The 27744-nt window shown below is 46.3% G+C and overlaps 2 protein-coding genes across 8 annotated transcripts in view; one reads left to right on the forward strand and one right to left on the reverse strand.

Moving 5' to 3' along the window:
* Positions 1–61: 61 nt before the first annotated feature.
* CUNH20orf173 (chromosome unknown C20orf173 homolog) lies at positions 62–1024 on the forward strand. The gene is given in 3 exon segments (XM_048810544.1): positions 62–337; positions 467–492; positions 824–1024. Coding segments are annotated over 3 exon segments (417 nt in total). The 3' UTR covers positions 939–1024.
* Positions 1025–11566: 10542 nt separating this feature from the next.
* The window catches only part of Cep250 (centrosomal protein 250), a 36817-nt gene continuing 20639 nt past the window's right edge, over positions 11567–27744 (reverse strand). For 6 of the 7 annotated variants that reach the window (XM_048811063.1, XM_048811065.1, XM_048811062.1 and 3 more), the window contains 12 exons: positions 27179–27312; positions 25695–25833; positions 24442–24784; positions 23833–23954; positions 22792–22912; positions 21637–21758; positions 18646–21243; positions 15553–15666; positions 15215–15370; positions 14605–14706; positions 13680–13742; positions 11567–12294 (listed from right to left, as the gene is read on the reverse strand). In XM_048811063.1, coding sequence (XP_048667020.1) covers positions 12031–12294; positions 13680–13742; positions 14605–14706; positions 15215–15370; positions 15553–15666; positions 18646–21243; positions 21637–21758; positions 22792–22912; positions 23833–23954; positions 24442–24784; positions 25695–25833; positions 27179–27312 — 4278 coding nt within the window. In that variant the 3' untranslated portion in view covers positions 11567–12030. The remainder of the gene's footprint in view (positions 12295–13679; positions 13743–14604; positions 14707–15214; positions 15371–15552; positions 15667–18645; positions 21244–21636; positions 21759–22791; positions 22913–23832; positions 23955–24441; positions 24785–25694; positions 25834–27178; positions 27313–27744) is intronic. The other variant, XM_048811064.1, reaches the window with a different exon arrangement.

Consider the following 27744-nt stretch of genomic DNA (forward strand, 5'->3'; position numbering starts at 1 on the left):
TCCCTCCAGGTGACAGAAGCCAGTCTACTGCTTTCCATGTGAGCCATTTCCTGGGCCAGACATGAAACACTGTTGGAAGATTTTTGTCCTGTGGGTCTTCTGGGTGTTCATCTTGTGGCTGGTGATCTCCTACCTGGATCTGACAGCTGAATCATCATCCCAGGAGAAACGGATGTACCTGATACCATGGCATTGCAACTGCTCTTGGTTTAAATTCGGGAAGTGTGGCTGCCTATTTGGGAACCTCAGCTGCTCCTCCTGTCATCACACAGTCAGAGAATGGAACTGGTTTGAAGCATGTCATGAAAAGACCACAGGGTAACTGACAAAGACAAAAGTTCTCTGATGGCTAATTAGTGGTCGGCTCTGGGTCCTGACTTATCCCCTTTCCTTCCAGGCCTAGCTTATCTCTTTCTGGCCCAAACCCCTGCCCTCAGCCTGATTTAATGCATTTCCCTCCTTTCAGCCTCAATCCCTGATTTCTGGCTGCAGGTCTCACCTACTCAAGCCTGTTTCCTTCCACTGATATCTGGCCCAGGCTGATACCAGTTTCCTCCTTCTGCTTTAACCAGGGCATAATCTCAGTGAGCAAGCTTGGAAAAGTATGGAAGATGCTATAGAAAGTGATTCCCAGACCCTTGTTTACATTTTGATTTCTGTTGGATCTGTGCTTTGTGGAGGACTCACAGATCCCACTGGGCTCTGGTCTCAGCAACACTGACCAACACTGCATGGTCTTCAGATGGGTGCTGAGGAAAGGGCAGCAAGCAGGGTGACAGTCAGGTCTATCCTAGGTTCTGTCAGTTTACACTTTCTTTCCCAGGATGAACCAGGCTCCTGTGCAGGACCTTGAGGCAGATATGGGGAACCAAATCACAGGACCTTTCATCTGTCCCAGCAATGCCAGTGACCAGGGTTCCTGGAAGCAGCTGCTGTAACTTTCTGAACTATCTGGGGCTTCAAATGCTGTGACCAACAAGGTATACAGACAGGACAGTCTGTGTGGTGGTGAAGAGAAGTCACTTCAGGGGAAGGCGGAAGGATTCTGGAGAAAATCTCTTCTGGCTTACTGTGGGCACCTGCAGGACTTTCCCAAGTCTCAGGAGCTTTCAGAAACTACCACCTCCATTTTGGAAGATGGTCTGGTTCCCTAGGGGAGTGGGAGATAATTGAAGTGAAGAGCAGGGAAATAGAAGGTTGTGGCTATGGGTTGCTCAGGCCAGCCCTCGCCCTTCTCCCTCAGGTAAAAGAGGGCAACTGGCTGGAAAACCAGTCAGTATCCAGTGCTGAGGCTCATGGCTCTGTTCTGGCCTTGTGTACCTGTGCCTAGACATGAAATTCTTATACTTTTCTCACCTAAAATTTCCGTTCCCCATTCCCTTCAGCATAGAGTCTAAAGTTTTCTGTCTGATATTCAGGGTTCTGCATAGTCTGACCTACCTCCTTGTCTCTTTTCTCCCAGGTGCTCACATTGGGCTTCTTGGGTTCCCCCAAATACAGTAGCTACCTCAGGCTACCCCATAGGCTGTTCCTTCTGCTTGGAATTTCCTTCTTACCTCCCTGGAGGAATCCTCTCGTCCTCCAGTGTCCTGGGAAGCAGCTAAGCTAGTTGATGGTCTATTTGGGGCTTCAGGGTGATTTTTTTTTTTTTTAATGCCTGCTAGATTTGTTTTTCTCTTAGTTGTCAATAGACTTTTATTTATTTATATGCAGTGCTGAAGATTGAACCCAGTGCCTCACACATGCTAGTCAAGAATTCTATCACTGAGCCACAACCCCAGCCCCCAGGGGGACTTTTTGATATTATTTATTTTACCATGTCTAGAATCTGTCTTCCCTGGAGTAAGTGAGCTTCATTCTCCTTCCTGTTCTCCAAAGATCCTGCACTCTATATGTTGAATGAGGGGAGGTGGGGTAAAGACAGATTCTGGCTGCTGACACATACATCCCTATCTTATCCATCAGCCCTCCCTGTTTGGATTTGAATCAGAACAGCAAAGAAAGCCATCTTGTTGCTGAAAGAATAACAAGCAGACCAGTGGCCCCCAAGAGATCCCGTCTATGCAGAGTACAGAAGCAGAAATGGAAGTTGCCAGCCAGATAGGGTGTGCTGTACAAGCTCACCATTCATACGTGGCCCCCAGCTGGGACCACACAGGTCCTATTCCTTTGGAACTGAATGCTGGGGAGTCTTTAGATTGCAGCAGCAGCATCGAGACTGCAGAAACTTACAGGGGGTAAAGAACAAGAAAAAATTGTATGGAGATCAGTCTGGTACTGAATAAAATTCTAGCCTGATTCTGTTTCTGGCAGCACAGTGCCTGGGAAGGAAGGACCAGATCTCAGGGGCCATGTTTATGGTAATTGCTCTGTCTGATCCCCTGGATTGTACAGGAGGTGTAAATTTAGACCCAACTCCATGCAGAGTGTGTGAGGGAGGCTCTTTCATTATTAGGTTAAACCAGCCAGCCTCCTTGCTTCACCCATGTGAGGGGGCAACGTATTTTCTAGCCCAGCTTTTTACTGAAGGTTCAGAATTTTGAGGTTCTCAGTTCATTTAGGGGTCTCAGTTCTAATTCTCTGTCTTCCCTGGACGGAAGACCCTCTGCCCACATAAACATTGTTTTAGTCAGCTTTTTTTCATCACTGTGACCAAAAGACCTGACACGAATGATTTAGAGAAGGAAAAGTTTATTTTGGCTCATGGTTTCAGAGGTTCAGTCCAGTTCAGCCAACTCCATAACTCTAGGCCTGAGGAGAGGCAGAATATCATGGCGGAAAGGCAGGGAGGAGGGAAGCAGCTCAGAACATATCAACCAAAAAGCAGAGAAAGAGCTCCGCTCACCAAAGACAAGATATAAACCCCCTATCTGCCTACAGTTGCCATTGCTTCTCCAGCCACACCCTATCTGCCTACAGTTACCACCCAGCTAATCCATATCAGTGGATTAATCCACCAATTAGGTTACACCTGTCATGATCTAATTGTATCACCTCTGAAAACTCTTGCATGAGGTTTTGGGGGGCACTTCATATCTAAACCATAACAAGCATTAAATTTTCTAAACTCTTGGGCTGTATTTCTGTTCTCTGAGGTTCTTGTACTTTCCTTACTTGAAATTTCTGTTCCCCAATGCCTTCAGCACAGCATCTAAAGTTTTCTGCCTGGAAGTCGCCTGTCAGCTAGGGTATGCAGGCAAGCTCACTGTCTACACATGATGCTCAGTTAATGCTCTACAGTTCCTAATCCTTTGGGCCCAAATGCTGGGGAGTTTTAAGATTGCAGCAAATCTTTTCTCAAAATGATCAAACACATTGAATTAATCAGTTTCATTATTTTCAGAGGAGGAGATTATTTTCTACTGGAACTGAAAAAAAAATATCCATATGGAAAAGATGAAATTGGTCCCTACCACATATCACATACAAAAATTTAACCCCAAATGGATTAAGGACTTAACTGTCAAAGAAAAAAGGAAAAATAGCCAGGCAATGGTGGTAATTCCAGCTACTCAGGAGGTTGAGTCAGGAGAATCTCAAGGGAAAAAAAACCTTGGAAACTAGTAGAAAATATAGGTAAATATCTTATAGATGTTGGGATAAGAAAAGATTGATTAAACATGAGACAAAAGGATTGACTATAAAATAAAAGATTGATAAATTTGACTATATTAAATGTACAAACTTTTGTTCATCCAGACCTCTGAAAGTTTAAAAAAAGCCCTAAAAACTCAGAGAGTACTGGGATTGTCGCTCAGCGGCAGCGCACTTGCCTGGCATGTGTGAGGCACTGGGTTCGAATCTCAGCACCACACATAAATAAATAAAGGTTTATCAACAACTAAAAAAAGAAAAATAAAGGTTTAAAAAAAATTCGGAGAAGATAATCACTGTACATATAACTGAGAAGTCAGTATCAATACTATTTGACAAATTCGTAAATAAGGACAAAAGCAGGGGCTGGGGTTGTGTCTCAGCGGTAGAGCACTCGCCTACCATGTGCGAGGTGCTGGGTTCAAGCCTCAGCACCACAAAATAATAAATAAATAAAAATAAAGGTATGTGACCAACTACAACTAAAAAAAAATTTAAAACAAAAGAACAAAAAACAGTCATTAAAGAATGAGCAAAAGACAAACTGACATCTGACATCTTGAGAGAGGAAAAAACATATGGCTAATAAACATTTTATCACCAACATTATTGGTGGTCAGGGAAATTAATATCAAGACCACAAATTAGATACCATTTTTCATTTTAATTTTCAATAGTTAAAATATTTAAAAGTCTAACTATATTAAATAAGGGAGAAAATGTTATTCATTGGTAAAATGGTAAAAAAAAAAACCAACTAAAAAAAGTGACTATTAAAAAGTTTATGATCTAGCAATTCTATTTCTTGATAACTTACATTTTTATAACAAGACATATATTAGAATATGTCTAATATTTCTAATGTCTAATGTCTAATATTCTTTGCAGCACTCTACAGTAACAAAAAACCTCCCAGGGTTGACTTTTTATTTTCTTTTTGAGAACTATGTAAACACATGCAAAAAATCTGTTTTAATTTCAGAAAGACTATTTTTGCTGATTTTTCAAAAAGTTTTTATTTATTTATTTTTTAAATATATTTTTTAGTTGAGAATGTATACAATACCTTTATTTTTATGTGGTGCTGAGGATTGAACTCAGTGCTAGGCAAGCGCTCTACCACTGAGCCACAACCACAGGCCCAAAAAGGTTTTATTTTTAATTTACGTATAATAATTGTACATATTTATAGAATACAATGTGATATTTTGATACATATATAGTATAATGATCAAATCAGGATAATAAGCATATTCATCATCTCTAACGTTTATTATTTCTTTGTGGTGAGAACATTAAAAAAATTCTCTCCGGCTGGGGTTGTAGCTCAGTTGGAAGAGTGCTTGCCTCACATACACAAGAACCTGGATTCAGGGCTGGGGATGTGGCTCAAGCGGTAGCGCGCTCGCCTGGCATGTGCGGGGCGCTGGGTTCGATCCTCAGCACCACATAAAATAAAATAAAGATGTTGTGTCCAAAAAAAAATTTAAAAAAAGAACCTGGATTCAATCCTCAGCACCACCAAAAAAAAAAAAAAAAAAAAAGTCCATACTCTTCCAGTTAAAACTTCGAGATACACAATTCTTTTCCTTCTTCTCTCTNAGGCATGCTGTCCATCTACAACTACAAAAATATTTTTTTGGAAAGGATCTGATATTTACATAGTACAGACATTTGGATCAGACATTAAACATTTCTTTTTCCTTCTTCTTCTTCTTCTTCTTCTTCTTTCTTCTTTCTTCTTTCTTCTTCTTTTTTTGGTAGCAGGGATTGAATCCAGGAGCACTTAACCACTGAGATATATCCTCAGCCCTTTTTATTTTATTTTTTAAAAAATTTGAGACAGGATCTCACTAAGTTGCTCAGGGCCTCTCTATTTTGCTGAGGCTGGCTTGGAACCTGCAATCCTCCTTCCTCAGCCTCCAGAGCCACTGAGATTACAGGTGCAATTAAAATTAAATTCCTTGTCCTTTGGGCTCTGAGCTGAAGGCCAAAGTAAAGTAGGAGGATTTGATCATGATCCTACATAGAAGAGGTCACAATGCATTCTCTGTGATGAGGTCCCTAATATTGCTGGGCTGGCAGGGAAGACCCTCTTGAGCATCAATATCCTCAGGGAGGCCACAAGACATAGAAATGTCATGTCTCTCTTTCCATTCTCTCATTCATGCTCTGGTAGCTCTCTTTAGTGATTAGCAGGTGGGTAGGGAAGCCAGAATCAAGTGTTGGGTGGCGTGATATGAAAGATTTGGCAATGGGATGAAACTATCAGCATGAGTGACACCAGGGATGTCTTTGGCCCCAGGCCCTCCTCTTTTCCTGTGCCAGGTATCAGAGCCAATCTGCTGTCTGCTAGGGACTACCATTGGAACCAGAGATGAAGGTTCGATACTGGACTCTGTGTCTGACAGCTCTCTTTATGCTTTCATTGTGGATGATGGCTTCCTTCCTGAACCAGAAGGTCAGCCTAGATGTTATGGACAACTTACGTTTAAGGATCTGCCGCTGTTCCAGAAATATTTCCAGAAAATGCAGCTGCTTATCTAAAGTCCGTGAGTGCTCTGCCTGCCTCTACGCACCTGGAGAGTCTGACTGGTTTGACAGACACTTTGAAAAGGGAATAGAGCCCCTGATGTCAGAAAATTCCATGTCCTATGATGCTCTGGGATTGTGGCTGGTCAGTGCATACTCTTGGTCTCTTTCAGATCCGCCCCCCAACCGGGGCTCTGGTCATCTGTGCCTCATGGCATAGACTCATAATTTTTTTCTACAGGTAGCTGGAGCCTGGACTAAGCCCCTAAATTCCCCCTTTCTATGCTCTAGGGACTTCAGAGAGTCAGGTCACAGAAGAATGTTAAGAGTATGCAGTTAACTAATGTTTTTCCCGCACATTCCTTGGACCATTTGAAGTCTGGATGCCAGACCTGTGCAGTGGTAGGAAACTCAAGGTCCTTACTAGGTTCTGGTCTTGGCTTCAGGATTAACCAACATGATGTGGTACTCAGGTAGGTAGGTAAGGGTAAGAGGTGGAAACCTGAAAGGCTAAGCCAAACCCGCTTCCTTCTCCAAATAACCATCCTGCCCTTTCTTTCCAGGATGAACAAAGCCCCTGTCCAAGGCTTTGAGACGGATGTGGGGAATACCACCACTTTGCGTATTATGCAGCCTGAGATTGCCAGCACTGAGAGCCCCGAACCCCAGCTGCTGCTTCCATTGAATTCATCTGGTCTGAGATGGATGATGACTGTGCTACGTGACTATAAACTCTCCTGGAAGCCAAGAAACCATGGGTATGTCAGAAGGGATGTCCATTGTATTGTAGTGACGGGAACTTCAAAAAGATCCTTGCTGAATGTTGGGGTCCCCCAAGGCCTACTTGATCTTGGGAGCTGCTGTGTCAAATGACTGACCTAATCCTTTTTTAGATTTCGGATAGTCCATTTCACTGATGTAACCAAAGACAAGGTGAGCGACCCAGGAAGGAAAAGGGAGAAAAGGAGGAACATGGGTGGCCATGGACAGACTTCAGGTCAGCACTCTCTTCTACCTTCCTCAGGTTCTGATTATCAGCATCTCCTTCCTTAAGTATATCCAGGAAAATTGGCTGGAAAACTATGGTCAGTATCCATCATTGGGGTTTGTGGCTCTGATGTATGCCTTGCATACCTGTGACCAGGTAAGACATCTTCTGGAACTCAAGACCTTCATTCCTCTGTTTAACCTTAAGTTTTCTGCCTGGCTTTCAAGAAAGACCATGCATGATCTGACCTATGGCTTCCTCTGTCCCAAACTCCCACACTGGGCTTTTTGGGGTCCCCTAATGACACCACCTGCATTATGCCTTCTCACATGCCTGGAATGTCCTTCAGTATCTGGAGGGAATCCTCTCTTTCCTCAACACGTTGGGAAAAAGCTAGCTGATACTTACTCTTTTCTGGGCTCCAGGGTTACTCTGAGTATTCAGAGTTTATCCTCCTGGATGAGTGAACTCCTTCCTCCTCCCAGCCCCAAGAGGTGGCCGCACACTGGGTGTTGAGTGTGTTTGCTGAAGGAGTGGCAAGTGTGCATGGGGGCAGGACAGGATCCAGCCTGTTACCCATGGGCATCTCCTGTTTTATCCCATCTCCCAGGTGTCCTTGTTTGGCTTTGGAGTAGACCATCACAATAGATGGACCCACTACTGGGATGATAAATATCTGTGCTATGACATCATGAGAAAGTTCCCCAAAGAAAACGATGTCATCATTAAGTTGCAGTGTGAGGGGAAGGTTGCTGTCTACAGATGAGATGGCTCTACTGAAGCCCCAGGAAGCAGACAGATAGCCAAAGAGACCTTGGAGTGTCAGAGAGGGACTTAACTTCAAGTGGACACAATGGAGATCACTCTGCTACCCAATAAAACCCTAGTTTATTTCTCTCACTGAATTCCTAGTGTCATTATTTTTTTTTTAAGAGAGAGTGAGAGACAGAGTGAGAGACAGAGAGAGAGAGAGAGAGAGAGAGAGAGAGAATTTTTTAATATTTATTTTTTAGTTTTTTGGCAGGCACAACATCTTTGTTTGTATGTGGTGCTGAGGATCGAACCCGGGTCGCACGCATGCCAGGCGAGCGCGCTACCGCTTGAGCCACATCCCCAGCCCTCCTAGTGTCATTAAAGGGCTATGTTCTATAACTGATTCTCAACAGCAAATGTATCATCATGTGACTCATACTATATATTATCAAAAACCAAAATTAATGAAAACCAGATAAATCTGAAAACAAATCAATAGAATCTAACTGTGTATCAAATTGATAAAATAATCACCAGAAAAAGGACTATTTCAAGTTCCCTTACAGGGCATCCTTTACAGGATATTAAAGGATAAAAAGAACTATAAAAAAATTATTGCTTTGCTGTCTGCCATGTGATAATGTAACAAGACAGGCACCTTCAAACAAGGACTGTCACCAGACACCTGATACGTAGACACCTTGATCTCAGATTTCCCAGTCTCTAGAATTAAAAGATGTAGCCAGATGAAGTGGAATACACCTGTAATCCCAGAGCCTGGGGAGACTGAGACAGGAAGATTGTTAGTTTAAAGCCAGCCTCAGCAAATAGAATATAAAAAGTCTGGGGATGTGACTCAGTGGTTAAGTGCTCTTAGGTTCAATCCCCAGTACAGAAACAAAAAACAAACAAACAAACAAAAACCCCCAAAACTGACCCCCTTAGGTTTTACTCAAGTATCTGTGAGTAAAATCATGTGCAATAGGAACTTAAATATCTGAGGCAATTCTATGGTCAGTCAAAAGTTGAGAAGTTGTACTTTGGTAGGACTCTCTAGAAACTTCTCTAAGATCCAGATAAAAACTAGGGAACAAAGGGGAATTTTGGAATGTTGTCACTATCCTCTTCATGACCTACTCTCTCCATTTAGGGTGTTAATTTACTTCTCTTATAGTAAACTTAGCTATACCTCAAAACAAAAAATACCTTAAACTTCACTCAAAATTTAATATATCATTGGTATTATTTTTTGAAACCATAGAATAAATGTCATAAGTTAAATAAATATACTAATACTATTAGGAACCAAATACAGAACCAGTTAGGTAAAATAAAAACCCTATGACGTTAAATTCAAACTGGAAATATCATTAGGAACTCAATTTCTAGATTAATTAATTAGCTTATTTATATATTTATTTTTAATGCTGGGATTGAGCCCAAGGCTTATATGCTCTACCACTGAGCTATATCCTCAACCCTTTTTATTTTTTATTCTAAGACTTTTCTTCCCCGCCCTCTACCTCCTGCTTGACAATCCTCTCTGGGAATTGATGGTTGTGGCCTTCTCAGAAAGATGTACATACCAGCTTCAGTTCTGTTCTTGCCCTTTCTTATTGCTGTCCCCATCACACTTGGCTGCCAAGCCCTCTTTCCTAAACTGGGCCTTTGGCGAATGTCAAGGTGAAGAGTCTTAGGACAAAACAGACATGCAGGAACTCACATGTGATTTGGGTGATGAGCCCCTGATATAACTGGGCTAGCATGAAGGACTCTATTGGGCATCAACCCAGGGCAGACACAGGATACGTTAAATGTCACCTCACCCATCTCTCCTCAGTCTCCAGGCAGAGCACCCTTCAGGACTCAACAGGTGGACAGACAGGCAAGAGGTAGTGTTGGAAGGAGGTGTTTGTGGAAGGCTGAGGAGAGATGAAGGCCAACAGTGTAGTGGGATGTGGAACTCTGTGACCACAGTTCCCCCCTGTTCCCAGTGCCTGGCCCAGCCTGCCACTTACTATTTGCTTTGTCCAAAGGGAAAAAAAGAATGCGGTCTTTAATGGGGGCTTTGAGGCTTGGTAGATGCCTCGGTGCTTACCCCGTGGCTGATGTTAAAAAAATATATTTTTTAGTTGGACACAATACCTTTATTATTTTAAAATTATTTTTAAAAATATTTTTTAGTTGTTGATGGACCTTTATTTTATTTATTTGTATGTGGTGCTGAGAATTGAACCCAGTATGTCACACATGCTAGGAAAGAGTGCTACCACTGAGCCACAACCCCAGCCTAATACCTTTATTTTATTTATTTTTATGTGGTGCTGAGGATCAAACCCAGGGCCTTGCACGTGCTAGGTGAGTGCTCTACCACTGAGCCACAATCCCAGCCCCTCCCCGCCCCATGTTCCTGCTTAAGAAAAAAAAAAACTTTTATAAGTGGCAACAATATCTTTATTTTTAATTTTATGTGCTGCTGCTCAACATGGCAGGCTTGGACAGCACTTCAGATGGGTCCTAAAGCCTCCGAGGAACTGGAGGCCACCTTGTCTCTAGAGGCTGGTGGAGGGTCTTCAGTCCTGGACTCTGGGCTGCACCCTCTCCTTGACCTCTTTCTCTTTTGGGTCTCCCTCTCCAATGGGGTACAGTACATTCTATACTGGGACCTTGGGATGAGGGGTCAGTAATTTGTGTTCTTTTCCACAGGTACCAAGCTTGATTTCACATAAGAACGAACTATTCTAGTGGATCCCTAGGCCACAGCCAGACCCTGACACCCTTCTAAGCCAATCCTCTGCTGCGGTGGGAACGTGAGGATCTCAAGTATTTGGGATAACCAAGGATGAAGGGGCAGGAGGGTGAATGTGGGGAGCTGTGCTTGGCTATGTCCTGTCTCTGCAGAAGGAACCAGGTGTCCCACTTCTGGGCTGTGTGAATGATGTAGGCAATTGAACCTTCCTGCACTTAATGCAGTTGCCAACAATAGGTCTTGTGCCTGTGAGGTGGGTTTAGTCTAGACTGTGTCCATCAGGCTCAGTCCATGTGACAAGTTCTGCCATAGTCCATCCTCTGAACTGGCTTGATGCATAGTTAGAAAAAGGGGACCAGAGTCAATTCCAGTTGATATGTCCAGGAAGGTACACCTCACAGCCATTCATGCAGATAACCATGTGTCATGGGGAACAAGGCCAGATGGAGCTTCTCAGCTCTAGAGAATCTGACTGTAGCCACATATCAATCCAGTGTTTTTGAAACCCAGAACTTATTTTATATTAAAAACATTTGGTGGTTCCTCATTGCCCAAGAGTTGGAAGTGGAAGCCCTCTATAATCTACCCTCCTCCAACCTTGGCCCCCAACCTCTGCTATAGCCAGATCAGTCTTCTCACTGATGAACTTAGCAGCACCCATCTCCTGATCTTTCCTGAAGGGCCAGTTCATGCCTCCCTCCCTCAGTCCCCGTGTACTTCTAGTCAGTACATAGAGCTGCCTCTGACTTGTTTCAGGTATTAGTCTGTTCTCATCAATTGAACTCCAGGCTCTGTGTGGACAGGGACTTTTGTTTTGTGTATATAACCCTGATCAGAGAGCATGACATGCAGGAAGTTCATGTTACTTGCAGGAATTAGCAAATTCTTCCCAAATTCCCTTGATGTGCAGCTGCTGCCCAGTTACACAAGTGGAGATAGCAGCAGAGGACTAATGCAGAGCCTGGGTTTATTGTTGAAGGGAAAGGCAAGAGAGAAGGTGATGTGTTGGGAAAATAAATTGCAGACAATAGGGAAACAAAACCTCCCTGAAGTTAATGCACAGAATGCTCACAACATGGACAAGAATACCCACACACTGTCGTCATTGTTGAAGACCTAGTGTGGGCTGTTCTGGTTTCTTCTGGCTGTAAGCCAGTAGCTGCTCCTTGGCCAGGACAAGGCACTCCTTGGGAGAGTCTAAGTTATCAGGCAAATGTGATCTGCCTCATTCCCACGTAAGGTGGGGCCCTCTGCAGCCTTGTGGTTCTCTGTCTTCTTCCTGGGAATGCCAGGTAATCTGGGACAGCCAGGCTGGATAACAAGAGAAGACCTTTCCTTTGGCAAACCTATAGCCACTATGGTCATCTGTCCATATGCCATCAAGCTGGCCTGTATCCTGCTCTAGCTGTGGCTGCTACCTGGGGGTGGTGTGGGTAGTGCTGGGGCTGGGGTATAGCAGGACTGGCCCTGGAGATGTCAGACTTTGGGTCAGGGACTCATCCAGCTTGCGGGTCTCAGCCTCTAGGACAGTAGCTTCAGGGGCCTGTGCCACAGCAAGAAGAGAGTGGGACAAGCTGTGGTGTAGGCCTGCTAGCTCACGGCTGGTCTGCACAGAGCGAGCGATGTAGTCCTGCCTCTGCTTCCGTTCCAAAGCCAGCTGGGCTCGTAGCACAGCCACCTGGTGGGCAGGAAAACCAAGAGGGAGAGCAGTTGAGGGCCCTGCAGCTGTCCATCTTGTCTGCTCTGTGCTCTTGTGGCTCTTGGCCTAGCATTCATTTATACACATGAACCTCAGAATCAGGCTTTAGGGTGTCTGGGACAAGGACTCAGAGAATCCACTAATTCACAACCCTGACTGCCCCAATGATGCAAATAGGGAGCTTCAAAACAACAAAACTGTTCACCAGCTTTACTGAATTTAAATCAGCTTTACTGACTTTAAATGTATAATTTGATGAGTCTGATAATGACATACGTACATGTAACCACTATCCCAAAGACACAAAACATTTTCACACTGCAGAATGTCCCATCATGTCCCTTTGGAAGGTTTTCTTTTCCTTTTTTTGGTACTGGGGATTGAACTCATGGGCACTTTACCACTGAGTTACATCCCCCAGCCCTTTTTATTTATTTTTAAAAATTCTTATTTATTTATTTTGCAATCCTCCGGCCTAAGCCTCTTGAGGCTTTTTGGAATATTTTAAAAAATATTCTGACTTAATTAGATTGGAGTGGGGCCAGGCATTGGTAATTTTTCAAAGCTCCCCAGGTGATCCTAATGTGCAGCCATGGTTGAGAATCACTGGCTAATCCTTTCATTTTTTTCAGATGGGTCTAATGAGACAAGCAAGGAGGTGAAGCTACAGGGATCTCAGGGTGGTACAGGACTAGGGTGAGGTCTAGGGTGCAAATCTAAAGAAGTGCTCCAGGTCAAAAGTGAGTGCCCCCTTAAATACTACAACCCAGAAGTACCTCTTATCTCACTCTGCCAGGGCCCTGTCTCAGTATTGCTTTGTATAAGTTCAACAGAATTCAAAGAAACAGCTGGAGTCTAGCTACAGAGTCAGGCCCTACCAGTAGTAACTACTGATTTCTGATACAGGCCAGAAATCAAAATTCCATACTTCTTATTACTCCTGGGCATTGAGAGAGAGTGACCCTTGGCTTGACCTATGCACAATGTTCCTCTGCCTGGAGTGCTGGCAATAGTCCAGCCTGTAAGGGTGCAGCTAAGGTACAGGGGGCCAGCCTAGTTTTCCACACACTATTCTGTTTTAGAATCTTTGCTCCTCAGGCCTCTTTTTTTTCCCTCTTTTTTTCCAAATATGAAAATGGAGATTGGTCTGGAACATGCTCTTTGTTCTATTCCCACCCTAAGCACATGGCAGGTGGAGTTGGGGCAGGGCTCTTCTTGCCTCCCAGGGAGACTGAAGTTCTCTGAAGGCTGGAACTACTTCCCCTCTCCCTGTTGGAGGTACTCAAAAGGCCAAGCACACAGTAGACACTGATACCTTGTCATTTAAGTGTGTGACTTACAAAACGGATTCTTCTAGAACATACCTCTTTCTGCAGGTCAGCTATATACTTGGCATCTGAGGAACTGCTCTGTCCTCTTCTTCCATCCTAAGGAAGACACACCAATCTGGTTGGAATGGACCTTCCCACTCTGGGGTTTCTACAGGTATTCTTTGGCTACCTCATCACAGTCTTGGGACATGAGCAAGGGCTGTGGACCAGAAGTGCCTAAACCTAACCCTAGATCTCTATGGGGTACCATATCCCAGGGCAAGGAGAGGCCCAGGCAGGCCCACAGCAGCATAAAGGACAATGTTCACAGAGACCTGATGTTAGAAAGGCTTGGCACTTTTATTTAATAGAAGCATGCCAAACATCTGCTCTGTGCCTAGACCTTTGCTGTGAACTAAGGATGAAAAGGAGACAGACATAGTGCCCAGAGCTGGGAGAGCTAGAGATGCTCACCAGAAACAGTCCCTCCTTGCCAGGCTCCAATACCTCAACTAAAGAGTGATAATTTAGGGAGAATCTTTTCCAAATACCTTATCCAAAAAAGTGACTCTGTTCCTAGTAAATACCATGGATCTTAACCTTGTACTTCAAGGAGGTCTAAGAGAGCTGTGTTCAAGCATCCAGGCACATTGGGGGTTGGGAAGTACCATACAACATCCTGTGACAGTGTGACTATAGCCCTGCTCCCACTGAGCCTGGGGTACTGGTCTGGGAGTAGGCATATCTGAGGCTCCTCAGAATGCAGGATCACTACACTTGCCTCCCCCAACCTACTGGTGTTGGGCCTCCTTCTAAGGCAAGGAGAGCCTGAGCTGTGCCAAGTTCGGCAGAACCCATCAGGAGGGGCTCTCTGAATTGGCTGGAGTGGCCACCTTCCCACCTGAGGGTGCCTGGGATATGCAATGTAGAGGGCCAAGTTTGTGGTGGCTGAGGGTGCAGGTGAAGAAAATAGGTGCACCTTCTGTGTGGGTGATGAGGCGGCGGCGTCACTGATCTCTGGGGCCCCTGCCCGAGATGTGCGCATGGAATCCCTTTTCAGCTTCCTCCGTTCTCGCTCCACCTGCCAAGATGTGAATGTCAGACCAGGTCTTGGCTTGGGGCTAGAGTATGTGCAGGGGCCCACAGCAGCATAAGGGACAATGCTCACAGAGACCTGATGTCCTGATGAGTGTAAACGGACAGCAACCATGGGCAGTGAGACTCCTGAGCTGGGAAAAGAATGTGCTAGGGCAGCCCTGAGTGCAAAGAAGTGCTCCTGAGGCAGAAGGAGGAGGCTACTTCTCAGGCCTTTGGCTCAAAGGTCAGCAAACTTTTTCTGTGGCAAGTATTTTAGGCTTTGTGGGCCGTTCTAGTTCTGTCACAACTATTCAGCTCCTCTGATGTAGTGGACAAGGCCACAGACAATGCATGGCTGTGTCCCAATAAAACTATTTCAGAAGCAGGTGGTAGGCTGGGTTGGGCTCACAGGCTGTAGTTTACCAACCCTTGCTTTGGGAGCTGCATGAGAAGTAGAGATGTATGTGTACCCAACCACAGAGGAGGAGCTGAGGACGGCAGAAGTCCCTGACCTGCTCCAAGGTGGTCCGCAGCTGGACGTTGTGGCGCTGCAGCCTGCTCCGATCAATTTCCAGTCGGGCCACCGCTTGCTGAAGGTTTTCAAGCCTTTGTCTCCACGACTGTTGCTGCTCCATTCCAGAATTAGGTTCAGCCTCCATTCCTGAGGCCTGTTGGGAAGGCTTGTGAATCTCACCTGGGCAGTCCCACAAATAGTTGGGGGAACAGACTGAGAGCAAATGTACCAATTAAGCAGGTCTGGGCTTAAAGGGACCCAATTTGTAAGGAAGAGGAACAAGCCTGACAGAAGCTCCCTCTTTTGACCATTAGTTCCCACCAGCCCTCAGCTTACCTCTCTGGGCTGTTCGCTCTGCTCTGCTCTGGGCTCCTGCTCCACTCTCCTGGTTGAATGTAGGCTGTGTAGTCGCTCCTTCTCCAGAGTCTGTCTGGTAAGGTCCAGCTCTGTCTGGGATATGGAGGTATAAGACAAAAATCACACCACGCCTATCTCATATCCAGACTCACCACAGTCTCTATCTTCATAAAACCCATTTGACTTCTTCACCAGGGTATAGTTTTAGTTTTCCTGGAGCCTCTGAGTGATTCTAGTCTAGACCCCTCATTTTCCAGATGAAGAAACAGAGCGAAGAAGCATCTTCCCAAGGATTCCTGGAGAGGCTGCACGTGAGCTAGGACCAGAGCTGCCATCTTATTTCAGGTCTCCCATGAAGCCAAGCAACAACTTGGGGCACTGATGTGTTCTAGAAACAGCAAGGACTCCTGGAGTCATACAGAGCTGGATGTGATGTCACCACTTATTGGTTGTATGACTCAGGTCAAGATTTGAGATCATTCCAAGCCCAAATTCCTCATATATAAAATGACTATATGCTCTATAAAACAAGGATCATACCCTTGAGGTTAAATCCCTTTGGATGAATGGGGAAACTGGAATCCTAATACTAGATAGTTTCTCAGCACCTGGTGTTTCATAAAAAACAGTCAAGAAAAAAGATTCACAAAAGGGAATGAGCATACATGCGTGGTGGCACAGGCTGTAAGTCAGAGAGGAAGAGCTGACCCTGATGTCAATAACCTCAGCTCTAAGAGTCAGACTGTCAGATCTAACCCCCCTTGGCCAGTTACCAGTCGTATGACTTTGGACAAGTTAACCTAACTACCATTTCTCAACTCTAAAAAGAGCTAAAAGTTCCACCTTTTCAGGGTAGTGAAAGAGAAATAGTGCACTATTGCTGGGCATGGTGATGTGTAATCCCAATGACTTAGGAGGCTGAGGCAAGATAACTGCCAAGTTCTAGGCCAGCTTCAGCAACTTGGCAAGATCTTGCTTCCAAATAAAAAGGGCCGGGGTGTAGCTCAGTGGTAGAGCATCCTTGGGTTCAAACCTCAGTATAAAAGGAAGGAAGGGGGCTGGGGTTGTGGCTCAGTGGTAGAGCACTTGCCGAGCACGTGTGAGGAACTGGGTTTGATCCTCAGCACCACATAAAAATAAATAGATAAAAGTAGTCCATCCATCTACAACTAAAAAAATATAATTTAAAAAAAAAAAGGAAGGAAGGAAGAGGGAGGGAGATGGCACTATTCCAATGAAGTGTTATATCTAAAAATGTCTTTTGAGTGTTTAGAAGGGGGATAGATAAAAGTACCTTGACCTAAGTAATGCACTAAGTGAATAATACTCAGTATCCCAAGAGCATGTCTAGCAAGTACCCTCAGGTCCAGTTATGTACTGGGCCTGTGAGAATGGACCTGCAAATAGGAAAGAAGTTTTACTGAGTTTTTTCTTCCCAAGCACTCGGTAGGTATCGTCTTACTCCATACTATCATTCCTTATTTATTTATTTTTTTAAAATTCCCTATCTTGTTAATAAGAAATCCCAGAGTCAGGGAAGTGAAGACACTTACCCAGGGCCACACAGTCAATGAATTTGAGCAGTATTTCACCTATATTGCAGGAACTTGACTCCAAAGTTCATAAATATAATTCCCTATATATTGCCCTTTTACAATTTTGTGAGTTCCCAGAAGGCAAGTTCTTGTGGGACTGTGTGTTTGAGATGAGTAAGGGAGATCCTATGGGGATTAGTTAAGGAATGAGGATGTAGAGTCAATTTCCATGAAAAAATGGACTGAATTTCTCTTGACAAAAGCAACAATGTTCCTCTGTAGTCAGCTGTCAACCTAGCTTTCCTGAAAAATTGTTCACTCTGTGCAGGTTTTGTGCTCAGTGTTAGGGGTATAAAGATGACTTAAAGCATGACATTTAAACCTGAGGTTAAGTGTTATGCCCCACAAATCCTATTTGAAACCCACTTCCTTTGTCACTTAACATTATACCTACCAGAGCCCACTTGTTCCTAACTGCTGATGACTCCAAATTCTCCATCCCTAACCCAGTCTCAGTCTCAACTTCAGACCACTTCACTGAGCCGCCCTCTGGACAGCTCCCCTTGCATATCCCATAGGTCCTCCTCGTTCCACTCCTTTTCCTCATACCTGCTTTTCTTCATCTTAGTGGGAAGAAACCCTAGTGTTGCCTTTGACTTTTTTTTCTGTCCTTTCTTACTCCTCCCACCTCTTGGTCAGTCAATTGCAGAACACCTGTGAGTACCTGTTTCCACTCACACCATCTTAGGTGTCCACCACTCCCCTGGACCTCTACTAATCTCCTAGCTGGTCTCCCCAGATCTGCTGTTACTGCACACGGCAGCCTGAGAGATTGTCCTGAACTGTATCTCTGATGGTGTCATTTTCCTGCTCTTCAGGTGCTTCCCACTACTAACCCAGGTCCTTAGCGTCTTGCTTACAGGTCTATACTTCTAAGACCTGAATGCTGTGGTCTCTGCTGTCCTCTCTTCTCTTGCCAACAGCCCCTCTAACTTCCAGACAACCTGAACCTCCTACACCTCCGTGTTCTTTCTCCTTTTTCCTCTTCCTTAGAAAGCCCCTGCCCCCACCAGTGCTTGGCTAGCTCCTGACTGGTCCCTTCAGATATTTTTTTTTAGTTGTTGAGGACTTTCATTTTTATTTATTTATTTAGATGCGGCACCGAGAATCGAACCCAGTGCCTCACACATGCCAGGCAAGCGCTCCACACTGAGCCATAACCCCAGCTGCAGATCTCATCCACTTTTAGCAGGAAGCCTTTTGGGACATACTTGAAGGAAAGGTTGGGCAACCCTCCAGCCTGCCTGGAACAAGAGTGCCCTCATTAGGCACGAAGCACACTGCAGCACAGCTCTTTATTTACTAGTCCCGCTCCAAAAGCAGAGACTGTGTGTCTCACAGACTAGCTCATGTTGAGGTACTCATGATCTCAGCTTCTTATACTTTCTGAGTGCCACAAGGCCCAGGGTGGCAAGCAGCCCTCGAGCTCAGATAGACGGGTTCTGTCTCTGACCCTCGCTTCCCCTGAGGCACTTACCTGCAATCTCTGCTGTTGTGATTCCTGCTCCAGGACAGAGGCTTGTAGAAACATGGCTACCTCCTGCAGACTGTTGACACTGGCCTTGCTCTGGGCCAGGGACATCGCCAAGTCCCGGGCCTTCTCCCTCCACTCAATCTCCCTGGCCTCTGTCTGCCTCAGGACCATCTGCAGTCGCTCCAAGTCCTGCTGCAGCACAGGTGCTAAAGAATTCAATTTTGGAGATGGCTCTTCCACTGAGGAGGCTTTGTGGAGGTGGGGAGAGGCCTCCAGATTCATCCTTTGCTGGGCTTCTCTCAGTTCCTGAATCTCTTCTTCCTTTTGGGCTAGAATCAGCTTTAGTTCCTTTAGATTCTCACGCAGGCTCCACATCTCTTCTTCTTGCCCAAGACTCTGCTTCTCTTGGATCCTATTCTCTCGATTGCTTTGTGCCAAAGACTTCTCCAACAGCTGCCCCTGTTCCTTCTGCTGCCTGAGCTCTTCATCCCTTTGGGCAAGTGCCTGCTGAAGTTGCTTCACATCCTCCTGGTGTCGAAGATCCTGGTCTTGAATCTCACCTTCTCGCATCCTCAGGGCCTTTTCCAGCTGCTGGGCATGTGTCTGACAGGTGCCGAGTGCAGCTTGCAAGGTGACAGTGCTGGCCTCCAGACCACGGCTCAATTCTGCCTGCTCAAGGAGATGCTGTTCTTTTTCCTTCAGGGCAGCCTGGGCCTTGCTCAGGGCCTCCTGCAGAGCCTCTGCCTGGCCCAGTGCAGCGGTTTCCTGATCCCTAGAAGACTGGCTTTCTGCCAGCAGAGCCTCCAGCTCCTGGTCTCGCTCCTTGAGTGTGGCCTCTGCCTGCAGCCAACTGTCCTGCAGAGCTCTGGCCTCTGCCTCGTGCTCCTGTGCCTGCTCAGCACATTGTTGCTGAAGGGCCAGCAGAGCCTTCTCCTGCTCCAGAGACTCGGCCCTCAGGTCTCCTAAAACCTCCTCCAGTGCCTGAACCTGCCGTCCCTCCACTGCCAGCTCTTCCTGGAGCCTTCTCACCTGCTCCCTGTGCTCCTCCAGCTCTCCTTGGCACTCCTTCAGCGTCACATGGGCCTGCTCCAGAGCAGCCTGGAGGGCACTTGCCTTCTCCTCCTCCCGGGCCAGGGCCTGCCGCTGATCTTGCCGCAGGGCCTCGAGATCTTGGTCCCTTTGGGCCAGGGCTCTTTGGACCTCTTCCAGCTGACCCTGAAGTGCCTGCTCTTTCAGCTCCCCTTGTTCCTTGGTTTCCTGAAGGTGCTGCTGCAGGATTACTATCTCCTGCTCTTGCTGGGTCAGGAGCAGGCTGGTGTCACCCACCTTCCTGTGCAGGCCCTGGAGCTGCTGCTCCAGCTGGTCCTTATGCTCCTGAAGTTCCTGGATATGCTCCAGCTGGCATTCCACCTCCTTCTCCTTATCACGCAGGATCAGCTTCATGTGCTCCAGGCTCCCACGCTGTGCTTTACTAGGGCTCTTCCCCTCCTCTGCCCGCTCCTGCATCAGCTGCCTCTGGGAGGCCAGCTCCTGGCCACGCTCTCTCAAGGACAGCTTGATCTGTTCCAGGTCCTCCTCTAGGATCTTGGTCTGCAGCATCCTCTGGTCTTCCAGAACCTGAATTCTCTCCTTCTGCAACATCAGCTCCTGGTCCCTTTTCTCAAGGTCCTGAGTGAGTTGGTCTTTCTGCCTCTGCAGCTCTTCTATTTGTTGGTGCTGGGACTTCACTTCCTCATCCCTTTCCTGTAGCTCTCTTGCCAGAAAGGTGCTGTGGCTCTCCAGCTCCTGTATCTGACTGCTTTGTGCCTGCAGCTCCTGACTTCTTTCTTCCAGGTCCAGAGTCAGGTGGGTCAGAGCCACCCTCTGTGTTTCTCTCTGGCCCTCCAGTTCCTCAATCACCTTCTGCTGGCCCTCCACTTTGTGATGACTTTCCTCTAGCTCCAGAGCCAGGCATTCCAGAGTCATCAACTGCTTTTTCAGATCCTGAATCTGTCCTCTCTGGGACTCAATCACTTGGGCTTTCTTCTCAAGTTCCAGAAGTTGATGCTCCAAAATGTTCCTCTGAGTCTCCCGATCCTTCTCGAGCTCTTTGATTTGCTCCCTCTGCACAGTCAGCTTCTGTTCTCGCTCCTGGACAGCCATGGGCAGGTGCTCTAAGACAGACCTACACTTCTCCAGCTCCTGAATCTGTTCTTGTTGCAGATCCACCTCTTGGTTCCTCTTCTTCAGGTCCAGAGACAGCAGTTCTAGAGCTGCCTTCTGCATTTCCCGCTGCTTCTCCAGTTCCTGGATTTCTCCCTGCAAAGTCTCTACCTCTCCTTCTCTTTCAGATAGAGTCTGGGCCAGCAGAGCCAAATTCTCCTGCAAAGCCTTCCCTTGGGCCAACTTCAGCTCGCCCTGCTCTTGTAGAGCCTGGGCTCTCTCCCGCTCACTCTCCACCTCTTCGTTTTTCAGTTTCAGTGCAGAGCGAGCCGTTCTTAGGTCTTCTTCTAGGACCCCAGCAGCACTTGCCTGAGCCCTGGCTTCTGTGACACATGCTTGCAGATGTTCAACCTGGGTTGTTAAGTTCTCTTTGGCTGCCTGAAGTAACTCTCGCTCACTCTGGAAAACAAGAGGCAAAACCACTTTAGGCACTGGACTTTCCCTTCCTTATTTTGTGGCATTAGCAATGACAAAGACTTGGGAAAAATGAACACTTAAGCTGATCCTATAAAAGGAATCCCTACCATCTACCAGGACTCTGCATGGTGCAGAGTCATCCCAGACCCTGGTCCTTCAAGGAAAGGGACAAAAATCTCAACCTAAACTCAGAGAAGGTAATTAGAGGAGGATTCATTATGACCTTAACAATGGCCTCCAGGGACTTGGGGACAACCAGAGGAACTGAGAGACTTGCTAAAAGGAAGCTGGGCACATTACCATAGGCAAAGGAGAGCGACAGCTACAGCTGTGGGCCCTGAGTACCACTCAGTGGCCCAATCAGTACCACTTTACCTGGGCTTCCATTCTCTGTAGCTCTGCTTGCCGGAGGCGACTCTGTAAGGATGCCACAGTTTCATGCAGCTCCCTCAGCTCAGATTCTAGGGTGCTGTGTTTTCCTTCCCACTTGAATTTCTCTTTGGGAAAAGCAGAGATACTGAAATTAGGTCCATGGTTGGGGTGGGAGACCACAGGAGTATAGAGGCAGATGGAGAATGGGGAACATAATCAAAGGGGAAGAAGGCCAGGAGAGAATTACATTCAGCATCCTAAGACATCACCCATCTGCCAGCTGCTCCCATCTATCTAGGCTCCCTGAGGCTCCCAGACTTCTGTCTGTGTCTGCTGCCAGTCCTAGCATTGCCTGTCAATTATCCCAACACATCTTTATCCTGATCACAGAGATCCTTAGGCCTGGATTCCAGGGAGGGTTGAGCTAGCAACATCAGAGGTTCCTTCCACACCCCAATCACATGATTTTGTAGAAGCTCCTAGGGACCTAGGTGGCTCTGCTGGCTGCCCCTCACTTCTGCAGGGTGTCCTGGAACCCAGCTCTATTTGTGTGGATCTCTAAGAGCCCTCAAATGGCCTCAAAAAGGCAAAACCCATCATCGAAGTTTCCTTTTCTACAGAAGAACCTTGAGCCTCAAGAGCCTTCTCTCTCCTCTCTAAGCGGTCATCACCCTTTCCAACCCTTAGCTGTGGTACAGATGTTTCCCCGAGATTTCCTCTCCTTGTTTTCTCCCAAATAAGTCCTTATCCTTCTGCCCTAAAGTCTAATTTTGAGGACATTGTTGGCAATGAAACAAATAAGTAACATGAATAAATAACAAAAGAAACAGGATTTTATCATATTCTCATACCCTGGCCCTGGATTTCCAGCTTTTTTGTTTTTAAGAACTCTTGCAGAGACAGAAAAATGGAAATCCTGCCAGCTCCTTCTGTCAGTTTCCCAACTCTGTTCTTCCTGATCCCTTCTTCCAGGATGGCCCTCAAAGGCCAAGCAAAGCATACAAATAGTTCAAGGGGCTCACTGCCCCTTTGGTTGTACCTTAGATATAATCTCCCAGGTGTGGGTAAATAATAGAAAGAGTGGCTGCTAGGCTGTTCCTGCCACTTTTGGTCTTTCCACCTGTCCTCTCTGCCAATCTGCCCACCGACACAGCTCACCTTCCTGGCTCTGGGAGAGCTGTCTCTGAAGGTCCTGAAACTTGGAGTGGATCTGGCTCTTCTCCACCTCAACATCAATTAGACTCTGTGTCAGCTTCTGGGCCTGATCTCTCAGGTCATCCTGGGAAAGGAAGGCAGGGCTGAACTTGAGTCCTTGTTTGCCACAAAGCTGTCCCAGCCAGGGCTCAAATTCTATTCTCACTTCCTCTCTGGGGTGGCCTGCCATCAAGGCCCTATTCTCAAATAGCTTCCACAGAACTCACATGTGCATTTTGCTCCCTGAAGTGATGATGGGCTCTACTCCAACTTGCCTCCATCTAATATCTTTTGAAATAATTGCTCAAGGCCCTATTCCAGGGAACACCTCTACCCTCCCAAATACTTACTTCAAAGTGTTACCTAAGGGCAACCTCTTCCTTCCTTGGATCCTTTGTGAACCAGAATGGACTGCCCCTTCCAAATAGTTCCACCAGTCCATCATCTGTGTCTATTACTGATTCAATTACTTCTGTCAGTTCTGTTTGCTATCAGAATGCAGTTTGGTCCCTCACTGTGTCATGAGACTTCTTGAGGGCAGAGGTCAGGTCTTTCTCTTTTTGATAATCCCAGCTCAGAGTGGCTGGCATGTAAGTGGCCAGCAATTTGCATGGATGCGCCTATAAAAGGCAACCTCAAATCTTGGTGGTCCCTTCCTCAACGAGTTTCTCTTGGAGGGCTTGGTCTAAGAATAAATTCTTGGCTGAGAGGAAAATGATGTGAACCAAAGCGTACACATATAGTTTTATAGTTTACAGGGCTCCTTTACACCCCCACTCCTTTAATCTTCACAACAACCCCTGGGGCAGACATTAGCGGTCCTCCTTTGCAAGTGAAAACAAGGCCCAGGAAACCTAAATGCTTTAGTCACCAGGAGGCAAGTGATAGGGAGGAGCTCATTCCAACTTGACCTCAGGAATAAAACAAGCCAAACAGCTACTTGAGTCTTTGCCTCAGTCTTCTCAGGGAAGTGACCCTCAAGGAAGGAGGGCAGAGAATACACACCCGGGCCTGCTGAGTCTTCCACAGGTCTTGGTGAAGCTTGTGGAGAGCAGATTCTACAGCCTCAGCCGAAAGAGCAGTCAGGAGGGACCCTCTCTTAAAAAGGCTCCTGGCTCCATTTTGGCCTGAAGAAATGGAAGAAAATCTCCTTACCTGGCTGCTGTCATGAAAACAAATAGTCTTCCTTCCCAGATGTGGCCTTGGCCTTCCTGCTAGTCCCTCCTCTCATCAAAGAAGCCCCCCCTTGGTATTGGTAGTTGATTCATCACATAACTTTCTGCTTTTCTAAGCACTAGGCACCAAGGTGGGTACCAGGTAGTTAGCTGTCATTTGTTATGCACCCTGTGGGCTATTTACACCTGTAACCATATTAACTCCTTAGAAAAATCCTGAGGTAGGTGCTTTTAATATCCTCACTTTAAAGTCAGAAGTTAGGGACTTGCGCAACAACACATAGTTAGCAAAATGGTAGAGCTGGAGTTCAAACTCACATAGAGTGAATTCTAGAGTGGTGATCTTAACTTTGATGTAATATTGCCCGAGGAACTGCGTTCCCCTCCTTTCTCCCCAGGGAGCTAGGCCTGGCTTCTGCGGTAAGGACTAAGAGCTCACCTGGCTCTGGGCCCCACAGGGTGGGAGCAGAGTCTCCCCCGCCCTTCAGCTCTGGCCTGTTCTCACATAGAGACCCCAAAGCCTTCTGCAGAACAGAGTAGAGGCTGGCCAGCTGGGCCTGGGCATGGTTCCCAGGCTGCTGCTCAGCAGCCAGCACCTCCAATTGGCTTTCTGTGTTACGCAGTTGCAGCTGAAGTTTGTCAGCCTTGGCTTCTTGGGCCCACAAGGAAGCTCGCAGCTGTTGCTCTGTGATCCGAGAGGCCTCCAGCTCCTCCAGCAGTTGTGCTTCCTGAGCCACAAAATCAGCCTCCTTTTCCTTCACCTCCTGCCTCAGTAATTCCACCTGCCAGGGAGGAAGCCATTCACTATGAGCAGGGGGTGGATACTCTCTCCTCAGACCTTCTAAGCCTGACCCTGCTCAATCCCTTGTAAATCTGGATCAGGACAGAGGATTTCAGCTGGCTCAGCTCTAAAGCAGGTAGGGAGGGCTCTGAAGTGAGTGCCTAGGTCTGACACTTAGAGGCTAACAACTCCTGACACATAGGCCCAATCTATACTAATGGGCTCTGGCCTTGGTTTCCCAGGCTGATGTGCCAGCTCCCTATGATATCTTCCCTGAGATCCTGACAACTAGCCTAAGACCACTCATAACAACGGCTACCATTTACTGCATGCTCACTGTGTTCCTGACGCTTTATGTATTTCCATCACGGCTCAGAATTACCATCCCTGTTTATGGATGAAGGGACTGATGCTCACACAACCAGGAAGCAACAGAGCCAGCAGTCAGACTCAGGACTAACAGGCAGACCTGTCTAGCTAGCTCTTACTCCCACTCTTCTTCTCCCAGTCCTCTCTCCTCAACCCAGGTCATGGGTCCCGCTGTGAGCAGATCTAGTCCTGGGAGGTCCTGCTGCTGCTACCTGACCTGGAGTGTTTCTTGCCGCTCAGTTCCCTCTGCTGTGTCTTGCCACCCAGACCAAGCATACTTGGAAGTGGCTGTGTGTCCACCAGGCCCACCTGGGCTCTGCCCCTCTGGTCACTATGATCCAGGCTGTCAGGTTCCCCGCAGAGGCCATTCTCATTGGTCAGGTTCCCAAGCCTCCACCCTGCCCATTCCTGGCTTTCCCCTCCTGCCAGGGCTACTGAGGATCCAGTCTGACCCCTGTGTAAGAGGACTGTGAGCACTCATCCCAACACTTCAGGAACAGGCCTCCCCCAGGAAGCAGGGTTATAACCACAGTGGGGAGTACCTGAGCACTGAGTTCCTTTTGCCTTTCTTGAGCCTCTTGCATGTCACGGTGCAGGGAGTTCAGCTCTTGCTGTCGAACAGAGTCAGCTTCTTGTAAAACAAGGAGTTTTTGTTCCTTTTCCACCAGTGACAGAGTCAGGCTAAGAAGAAAAGGGTCACAGGGCTGTCACACTCTCAAGGAGAAGAAACTACCTTCTTACCGTACTATTCTAAACATAGCATAAATAATTAAAATAGAAATACTAATGATAATGAGTATAGTGTCACAATACATGCTACCATTTACTGAGCACCTACTAAGTGTCACTTCATGCATGACACCTCATTTCAACTTCATAGGTTATTCTATGCTACATTCTACACGTACCTATGCATGTACTTTAAATTCAACATGACTAATCTTCATCCCGTGTAACTTCAACTCCCCACTCATCTCCTACCATGTTTCCTAGCTCAGAAATGGTACCTTCATCCTCAGTGTCCCAACATAGAAACTACGACCACAGCAGAACTCTCCTTTCATCCTGCCCACATCCAATCTGTGACTATATATAATTGATTCTAACTCTACATCCCTTAAACCCCTTCCTCCCTTCCCTTCTCCTCTACCTGCCTCAGCTCAGCATCCAGTATCTCTCATCTGGACACCTATACCAGCCTCCTGACTTGTCTTCTACCTGACACTGTCATCACCAAAAGATCTGTCCTTTCTCAAATTCCTGCAGCACTGAGAATGTATGCTGCTCTCCATTCTGTCGCCTGCTGTTTCATGCCATTAACTGTCTCTTGTAATACCTCATAAGCTGAATTATGTCAACTTCCCTGCTTGAAATCTTCCAGTGGTTTCCTACTAGATATAATCTACAAATTTCTTGCCATGGCCTACAGCTTCCTGAATGATAAGGACTTATCCAGCTCTCCTTGTTCACTATGCTTGTTACACCATACTCTGAGTTTCACCAAACATTTTAAGTTTTCATCTGCTCAGGGTCTCTGAGCATAATTTCTATTCCTACTGTATAGAACTTTCCTTTATCCTTTGGCACAGATAGCTCCATTTCATCCTTCAGTGCTTGATTTAAATAGTGTCATGAGACACTGTTGCCTTCACTAACAACTTTCTACAGTGGGTCTCCCCTCTCTCACTTCCATTTCAACACTGTATTTCTTTCCTCTACACTATATGTCATTGTGTTTGGAGAATTATTTGATTAAAGTCTTCCCCATAAAACTATAAATTCTGTTGGGTCAGGGGCCACAATGTCTTGTTTATTACTATATCCCCCACTCTGAAAGTATCTGATGCATAATGGATGCTATTTACTAAATTAATTAAGTGTAAGCTTTGAAGACAGAGATCATGTCCTCTCCACATGTACCTGTATCCTCCAGAACTGGAGACATGAAGATGAGGTGACCTGTGCAAAGAACTGTCAGAACTGTCAGCCAGAAAAGCAAAAACACCTCCATGGCTGTCTAGCCTACCTGGCTTTCTCCCTCTCCAGTTCCTTCTGAATTCGGCTACTCTCCTGGGCCTCTCTCAGCTTCTCCTGAACCTCCTGCTCCTCTAGTCTGTGGGAGTCATCCTGGGCCACCAGCTGAGACCTCAAGTCCTCCACCTGAAAGATTAAGGGGATGTGGACCAGATGACAGGGCAGGGGAACAATGGGAGGATGCTTCTAGTAGAGCTTTAGGGTCCTGCAAGAACCACACTCAGTGGCTCATCTCTAAAGCTCTGGAGGTTCTTCCCACCAATTCCTAAACTATTCTTAGCCACCCCCTTTCCCAGGATCATTCAGACCGGGCCATCTGTCTCCCAGGCTCACAAATGCTGCACACAGGCAGATATAAATAAAATCTTGGCTAAAGAGCAAAAGCAAAATTATGGGAAAGTGTGTAGTGATTACATTTTTTTTAAATAAACAAACAAAAAAGATCAGAACATCATCTGATATAGGATTCTGATAAGAAAAATCAGACTGAATAAGAAAAGTAACCCCAAAACGGGATGGATTCAAACTAAAAAGGTTCTTCTCAGCAAAAGAAACAAT

This window comes from Marmota marmota, unplaced genomic scaffold, assembly GCF_001458135.2.
Source record: "Marmota marmota marmota unplaced genomic scaffold, marMar, whole genome shotgun sequence".
Lineage (NCBI taxonomy): Eukaryota > Metazoa > Chordata > Mammalia > Rodentia > Sciuridae > Marmota > Marmota marmota.